At 53.9% G+C, this 8,369-nt stretch overlaps 1 protein-coding gene across 1 annotated transcript; it reads right to left on the bottom strand.

The window, feature by feature from the left end:
• Nucleotides 1-2,770, bottom strand: Nkx2-2 (NK2 homeobox 2). Its single transcript, XM_005365488.3, has 2 exons — nt 2,373-2,770; nt 1-1,436 (listed from the first exon to the last, which is right to left on the bottom strand). Exons 1-2 carry the CDS (start codon nt 2,629-2,631, stop codon nt 874-876), a joined length of 822 nt encoding a protein of 273 aa, XP_005365545.1. The 5' UTR covers nt 2,632-2,770; the 3' UTR covers nt 1-873.
• Nucleotides 2,771-8,369: the final 5,599 nt, after the last annotated feature.

Raw genomic sequence — 8,369 nt, 5'->3', positions numbered from 1 at the left:
ACAGGATTTTTATTAAAATTCTTATTTAAAAAAATTGAAAGCTTTTAGCGCCCGGCGCTCTTGGGGAACCACTCGGAGCTTCTGAGTTTCAAGCTCCAGGGCTCAGGATCCGGAAAATGGGGCCGGGGGATGTCTCGCCTACACAGGTTTTCCTTTTTATAGTTGAAAAATGTTTGCACTGAACAAATTAAAACAAAAAGAAAAAAGAAAAACGGAGGCAACTCAAACATAACCCATCCAAAACAAAGGACAAGGAGAGTTAGACCTGATGGGGATACAGGCCCATCCGGGAGGTCATCTGGCAACGGTCACCAGCGATATTTACAACGAAGAGCGAAATCTGCCACCAGTTGTCGGAACATGTACATGGCCATAAATATTTTTGCATTTTCTTATATAAAAAAAGAAATCCTCTATATTTTAAAGTGTTCTCCACTTGCTTAAGAGGCTGACAATATCGCTACTCACACAAACATATTTTACAAAATTCACGAAAGCAGTGCGGGGGATGGGGCTTGTCCTTTCTCTTTTCAAGTGACGACGTTAACGTTGGGATAGTTTGGTCCCCTCAGAGAGAGAGGCAAAGAAGCGAAGCTGCGCAAACATTCTGTAAACACGATTTAAGAGTTCTATCCTCTCCAAAGGTTCAAAGGAGGGAGGGATGGGGCAGAGTCAGGAGATGGAATCTGCCACTCTGAGGAGACACAGTCAACCTCGCGGTGCCTCCTCAACTGAGCCGAGCGTCGACTCAACGCTATAATAATAATTATAATAATAATAACAACAACCGTGGTAAGGATCGAGTCCTCCTCGCCACCGCCGCGGTTGGGGTGGGGCCAGGGCCTACGGCCTCGAGTCCTGGAGGGTCGGTGCTCACCAAGTCCACTGCTGGGCCTGGACCAGGGGGTGTGCTGTCGGGTACTGGGGGGTGCTGGCCGAGCTGTACTGGGCGTTGTACTGCATGTGCTGCAGCGACTGCGCGCTGTAGGCGGAAAAGGGGATGCCAGCCTGGAAGGTGGCCGCTGCCAGGTCCTGGGCTTTGAGCGCGTGGCACGGTTTGCCATCCCTGACCAAGACGGGCACTGCCACGCGGCGCGGCGAGGGCAGGGGTGTCACCTCCATACCTTTCTCGGCCCGGGCACGCTTCATCTTGTAGCGATGGTTCTGGAACCAGATCTTAACCTGCGTGGGCGTGAGGCGGATGAGGCTGGCCAGGTGCTCTCGCTCGGGCGCTGACAGGTACCGCTGCTGCCGGAAGCGCCGCTCCAGCTCGTAGGTCTGTGCTTTGGAGAAGAGAACTCGGCGCTTCCGCTTCTTGCCTGCGTCTCCCCCGCCGCCCGGGGTCTCCTTGTCATTGTCCGGTGACTCGTCAGCCGAGGGCTCTGGGGACTTGGAGCTGGAGTCTTGGGGGGGAGCGCTGGCCGCCAGCCCGTGCACTGGGTGGGATGGAGGGGGAGAGAAGCGCATCAGGCGCCTGGAGGCCGAGTGCCACCTGGGCCACCCGGAGCCCCAGGGATCTTCTGTGGGCCTGTGGCCCTGGACAGCCCGGACCCAAGGCTTTTACAGTAATCCCCGCCCGGCTCAGCGCCTGAGGAAGCCGTCGGGGTCCGCTAGAGGAGAGTCTGCGCAGTGGGGGCTCTGAGGTTCAAGTTTCTAGGGGTTCATACACTATGAGAAGAATTTAGTGCGGGGTAGAGTGTGGACGATCTATCGTTGAAGGTTAAGGGCTCCGGCCCCCTTAAACCGTTTCCTCTCTGGAGAGACGTGGGCAGATTTTTAAAAGGAAAACCTCACAATCCCGGCATTGATGGCTTGGCGGGGTAAAGCAGGTTTGGGGGGCTTTTGCTTTCCGGCTTTCTGGACACACACACACACACACACACACACACACACACACACACACATTTGCTGCCCCGTGCACCACACAGTTTCTTTACAATCATGCAGGGCAGGATGAGCTACTTAAACCAGAAGCCTCCTCCATCCTCTACCGCTAGCCAGACCCTGACCCCTGGCTGGTTCAGGGGAGCTAAGTCAAACCCTCTGGGTCAACTGAGTCCAGAGGACTCCTGCCAGAGCCATCAGTCCGGTTGACATCTCTAACCAGCCCTTAGGAAGCATCTGTGTCCTCTGCTTTAATGTCTCACGTGGAAAAAAAGTATGACATCAACTATTCTGCAGGGACTGGGAAGGATGATTACTGAGGAGGTAAAAGGGCATCCTAAACAAATGTTTCAGAATCTTTAGGATCCGGGATGGGAACTTGGATCTTAAATGGCTTCTTCCCCTTAACTCCCAGCGTCCACCCTGCCTGCTGCCTCAGCAATGGAGGCAGCCCTCTAGAGCCCTTGCAGCCAAGTTTCGCTACTTACGGGAGTACTGGAGGCCCTCGGTGCTGGCCAGCCAGCGAGTGTAGGGGTTGTCGTTGCTGTCGTAGAAAGGGCTCTTTAGAGGAAGGCTCTGCACAGCGTCCAGGGCGCCCTGCCCCAGCGGCCCGGTCCTCTTGGCGGGTTCCGGCCCTTCACTTTCCTCCTCCGGCCCTTCGGCCACAGAGCCTTCCTCATCGTTGGTGTCCGGAAGGTCCAAGATGTCCTTGACTGAAAACCCCGTCTTTGTGTTGGTCAGCGACATGGTTCCGGACCCCGCAATTTATGCAGCAAAGTTGTAGCTTCACTTGGTCAATTCCTGGCGCTCCCCAGCCCGGGCGGGCGGGGGAGGGGGGTTAAGGGAAGGAAAGGGGGGAGGGATGGGGGATGGGTTTTAATTATTGGAATAATTATTATTTAAAATGAGAGGAGGACACTGTGGGAAAAGGGAAGAGGGAAAAATAATAAAGCCCACCCTGCGCCTCCTCTCTTCTCAGAAAGCACGCGGAAATGTACGCAGTGACTGGCGGCCTGCGCGCCCAGCGCCGCGCGGCCTCAGTTTGTAACTCCAGGAGAGGTGCCAAGGTGCCGTCAGCTTGGGCTCCGGCGGCCGCTCCGCGCGCGGTGGCGGCTGGTGGCGAGGAAAAAATGGGCCATTGCCCAAGCGATCAGTCCATATAAGGCTGGGCTCCACTCACGAACCTGGGGAGGGGGGAGGGGGAGAAAGAGGAAGGGTGGGAGGGAGGGGGATCGAGGGAGCGAGAGAGGGGTGAAAAAAAAAGGGTGGGGGGGAAGAGACATTAAAAACGCAAAGGTTGGCCACGTGTGGGCGGGTCTTGGGAGTCAAGTGGATGAAGACAGTATTTGCAGATGTGAAATTGTGGGTTTTGGGGAGCTCTGCGCTCCCAGCCAACGGCCCTCTAGAGCAAGATGAGAGGTGTAACGTGTCAATTAATTGCAAAGATGGGGAGAGCTTTTTTCCTCCCTCAGTATTTACATACAAAGGGCCACCTCGTCGTTCTCGAGTCCACACACTTGAAAGGGCCGTTTTAACAAATTGCATCTTAAGGCGCGGGGGGGGGGGGGGGAAGGGGCCGCTGGGGTGAGAAAGAAAACAAAACAGAAAGAAGGAGGAGGGAAAAAAAAGAATCCTCTTTAACATTCACCGGTTCCTACCTCCCCACGCCCCGCGCGCACCCCCCACCCCGGCCCCAGCTAGCCAGAAAATTGGCGATTTGTGGCGCCTTTGGAAAAGGGGGAGGGGTGAAGGCTGAGCCACTGAAATCTCTCCTTCCCATCGCTGGTGGTTCCCTAAACAAGATCCGGTTCAAATGGCAAGAGCCCAACTTCTGTAAGCCTCCTAGGTCAATATTTTGGTTGAAGCTTAAGGATGAGTACTAGAAATGACAAGTCAAGTAATTGATTCTCGTTAACTGCGAAAGAGCTGGACACCCAGGAGAGGACTAGGCTTGGACCTGCCAGAATCATCACTGAAGAACCCACCCCTCTCCGATGGCCCTTTATTTGCTAAAGACCCATTTACACCCCCCCCCCTTCCTTGCTGCAGAGAAGGACCGGCCGCTCACTTTCTGCTCCGCGGGCGGTCCAAGGAAGAGAGGGGCGGGGGGCCTGCGTCTCTGTCTGTCTGTGGCCGGGTTCGGACCTGCGCCCCAGAGCCTCGGGCTTATTTTCACCGGTGGAGGGGAGAACTGAGGGCCTCTGTCCCTTTCTACCTTTTATAATCCTTGCCTCTTTGGCCCTCTACTGTGCCAGTCTTCAGCTAAAGGTGGAGCGGCGGGAAGAGAGGCGGGAGTGTGTGTGTGTGTGTGTGTGTGTGTGTGTGTGTGCGTGCGCGCGCGCGCGCCTCCAATCCGGGTGAGGACCCAGAAAGCTACCGATAGGAGGTTGAAGGGCTAGTGGTTGTTACTGCGATTTCACTTGAGTTTCTCTCTTCCTTGCAAATCCTTTACTTTCTCCAGTTTTTGCTGTCCTCGGGGTTTGTGCTGATAGGGCACACTCCAGGCTCCCAGCTGGCATGAGGTTAGTGTGAACTTTCCAACAACCTTTTTCAAACCTGGGAATTGAATTTCTCTGAGCCGGGAAGGAAAGGGCTATTATCTCACGCACCTTGCATCCAATTTAAGTTTAGGAGATGTGAGGCTGGGGAGAAAGTTTGCTACCTGCTGTTTGTCCACCCCACCTAGCCTCGGGGGAGTGGGTTAGGCCTGCAGTTGGGGGTGGGGAGCCAGAGAAGAGCAGGCTTGGGGCTTGGGTCTTTTCTTTCCAACTGTCCCTGCTTGGAATGCCTTAACCCAGGGAAAGCGGGGTGCTCGGGAGCCGAATCCTCCAAGCGCACAGCTGCTTGGACTGTGGCGGCGCCCCCCACCACCCCCGGGTTTCCAGACCCTTGCGACAGCGCCTCTTCCTAGCTGCTCAGCGGCTTTCTGCAGCTCTTGTTGCCTCGCCCCCAGTATGTGACGTGGGTGACAATGGCCCAGGTTGGAGCGAGCCCCACGTCGGCGCGTCCTGGGTGGTCGGACCCGGGCAAACACAAATACAAACCGATTGCTAAGCTGCGGACAATGAGCGAAATGTAGACAAATGTCCCGCTCCCGTTGGAAGCCTTTGTCCAGGCCCGGTTTTTGCATTTATTTCAGTGGCGAAATAATACATGATTGACGCTCTCTTTCAATGTGTCCTAACTGTTTGGAATAAATCTAAGGTTGTCCCTAGTTGTCATGGCATTCAACCCTTTTCAATGGACTATCTCTTCATTCATTTCTGAATCCGTCCACAATATTAAGGAAACCCCTTCATGTCGACGTTCCCCATCCCTCTTTTGCCTAGTTTTTCTTTTCTCCTTTCTTCCTCTTTTTTTCCCCTTGCAAGAATTAGTATCTGGTTTGAAACGTGTTCCTCAAACTTATTACTTTCTGTCTCTCTCTCCCCCCTCCCTTCTCCTTTTCCAGCTTCTTTCTCAGCTTTCCTGCCTGTTGCCTCCCCCCCCCCCCCTTTCAGACTGGGGCTAGTCACTGCCTGGTGGTGTGGGAGGAGAAAAGTCAGCTTTCCAGAAACCGGGAAGAACCCAATTTGGATCCAGGGGCAGGGCGGGCTTGCTACCCTGTTGTTACTCAGTGGCTAAATAAATACTGGGAGAAATAGTTTCTCAGCTCAAACATTGCAGGAAAAAAAATACCTCTTCCTTTGTTCCTCCTCTTACTTTTCTGTCTTAGAAGAGGGAACTTTCTTGGAGACCAGGGAACCTCCACAGGCCTGGGAGGTGGGGCCAGAGTACAGCTTGGTTGGACTAGGCCAATGCTTGGACTGGGTGGAAAGGGGGTCCTTTAGCAAAAATGTCCCTTGTCACCAATCTCAGAGTCACTTTAAGTCCTTAGTGTGGGTGTTCCCCTGGGAGCCACCCAGAGTCTACCCATTCCCTGGGTCTTAGAGTCACATGGTTCTCTACTGTTCCTGACTTTGCTCTCTCGCTTTCCCTAGGCATAGTGGGCCTTTCTTTCTTCTGGGAAGTAATCAGTGCTATTGACTATGCCCCCTTCCCTGCAAAATGCACTAGAGAACTGTTTGTTTTTCTAAGAGTATCCTGGGAATTAATGGTGGGGAGGGAGTGCTGGCTTGGGTGCTTTGAGACCGACACCCCATAGTCCCAATTCACTCAAGTTCACAGAGGCCTTGGCTGCCAGTATGTTCATCAAGACCTACTCTTGGGTCTCAACTAAAGGCAACCAGAAGGCAGCTTGGCCCACAGGCTCCTTTTCAGGAGTATCTTGAGGGCCTGACCTTCCCCTGCCAACTCAGGGCTTTACCCCAGCTCCTCTCTCACCCCTTAAACCGGTTTTTTGCAGGTCTGGGAGTACCCGACAGCTAGACTAAGAGGGCCGAAGAAGCTCAAGCCTTTCCTTCGCGGTGACTCAGAGCAGAAAGACTTGCGGGTTCAGTTCTCTCCTAGCGGACCTCGGGAGTACTGTTCCTCACCCCTTCTTGGCCCCTGGGGTTTCCTCATCTGCTTCCAAAGCGTTAACATTTGCAATTGAAAAGACGAAGGAAGCCCGCTGGGATGCTCTTAATTGAGGGGGAGAAACTGGGCTTGTTAGAAGAAGATCATAAAATGCAAGTCCCCCAGGAGCAGCGGGCGGACTTGGGGAGGCCCACACCAGCGCAGCTGGAGGCCGGGGACAGGTCTCCCGCCCAGACCAAGCTCCAGCACCGTTTCGACTTCGTCGGCTGGGCTTGGGGTCAAAAGAATGGACGGGTCAGAAGCAAAGGCATTTCTTCTAACCAAATTAAAGGCCTCCCAGAGAATCATCTTCCTGGCGAAATCCCACACATCCAGCAGGTTAAGAGGACCCAGTTGCATGCTTCCTACCCCTCAAAAGAGTCTGCTATCAATGTCCGGGCCACCCTGACCCTACCAGTTCAAGACCTAGGAGTGACTGCTTGTGCTGGTATCAGTTTCTACTCGCAAGGACCTGCCCACGAGGAATTCTTTAGTAAACTCTTTCCAGGCTCTGTCTTGAGTCCAGGAGAGGACTATGTTTGGGGGCCGTCAAGCTTGTGTTTGGGCTCAGCTGCAGTAGTATGGCAGCCCCGGAGTCTCTGTAATGGGCCTTCTGCTGTTGTAAACTTAGGGGGGAAGTTGAAGTAGGCACTGAAATTTTCTACACCGAGAGTGCCCTGGGCTAGAGACCTGTTTGGCGCTTGGCATCTCTTCGGTAGAACAACATATACATCCTGGGGTTAACCAGACAGTTGGAGGCCTCCTCCAGTAGCCCCTGGTCTTTATCTTCTAACCCTTAGAAGAAGCTCTCGGTGAGTTACCAGTGAGTGACGGGGGAGGGAAGGCCCGCTCTCCAAGGAAGCTAGAGGAGAATCTTCCTTGGGATGCTGGCGAGCGGGGTGCAGGACGAAGCACCGGCTCAGGCGGCTGGAGAGCACAACCACCGAACTGAACAATCACTGGAGGCCCAGCAGGGGAGGAGAATGTACACAGGCTAAGTGGCCCCACTCCAGGACAAGTGGCCCTCTAAGTCGCCCGGTGTTTACCTGTTTACTTTCCAGGTAGCTCAAACACGACTGCCTTTTTCTGCGCTCTGGAGAAGGGGCCGCCCACCCGAGACCAGCTTTCTGCACCTTTCTCACTTCCACGCGGTGGCTTTACGCCCCCTGTTGGGGAGGGAGGGGGTGGGTTCTAAACTCCAGCATCAAAGAGGAAAGACAGCTTAGGAAAGTCTGAAGAGAGGGTTCGGAGCTTGGCCCGGAGCCTCTTCCGCTTCTCTATGAACGAGGTAGACATCCTTGCATGACATTCTACCAAGCCCACCCCGACCCCATCTGGGCTGGGCTTAAAGGGCCAACTGGGACTTCTGAGTCCGGGTCTCCCCCTTTCAGCTGGTGAAAGCTTGTTGGGTTGGTAAGTTCTCCAGGGGGAAATAAGGGTAGATGAAGTCTCAGGGTCGGGGCTGGGGGCGGGGGTCGGGACGGGAATCTTAGGTGTTTGGACCCAAAGGGGGCAGGTGACCTTGAGGAGCCCAAAGCTTCAGCGATCCTAGGGCACCCCTCGTCCTCTCCACCTACAAAGCACTTTCAATCAGTAGAATTACAAGGTCTTTCCCCTTTATTTGGAAACACTGAGTTGTTTGACTTCATTTCTTTTATTATTATTATTTTCTTCTTTTCTTCTTTGAAGACTCTCCCTTGCTGGTAGAGTGTGTGGCTGAGCTCTCAGGCCTTGCACATCCCATCTCAGATAACAGCCTTCAAGTGGATTAGTTTATTGTCTGGTTAGTGCCAAGGTGCAAGCGTTTGTCTTCTTTCACTCCTGAAACAAAGCAGCGCACCTTCCTGCTCCAGTGAGGATTAACGGCGCCCACACAAAGGTTTTGTCGGGAGGAGCAAGGTTTATTTATCTCGGGTTGGAGGCAGAGACTGGTACGCACTTGAAATAACCACGAGTGGAAAATGGGTCCCATTCTGATTCTGAGCGGT

This window comes from Microtus ochrogaster, unplaced genomic scaffold (genome assembly GCF_000317375.1).
Source record: "Microtus ochrogaster isolate Prairie Vole_2 unplaced genomic scaffold, MicOch1.0 UNK3, whole genome shotgun sequence".
Lineage (NCBI taxonomy): Eukaryota > Metazoa > Chordata > Mammalia > Rodentia > Cricetidae > Microtus > Microtus ochrogaster.
Note: the sequence above shows the minus strand (reverse complement) of the source record. Positions and strands in the feature narration are given on the sequence as shown.

Coding starts and splice junctions, on each gene's coding strand:
- Nkx2-2 (XM_005365488.3), bottom strand. CDS start 2,631: ATGTCGCTGACCAACACAAAGACGGGGTTTTCAGTCAAGGACATCTTG. Junction 1,437..2,372: donor CGAGGGCCTCCAGTACTCCC/GTAAGTAGCGAA, acceptor CATCCCACCCAG/TGCACGGGCTGGCGGCCAGC.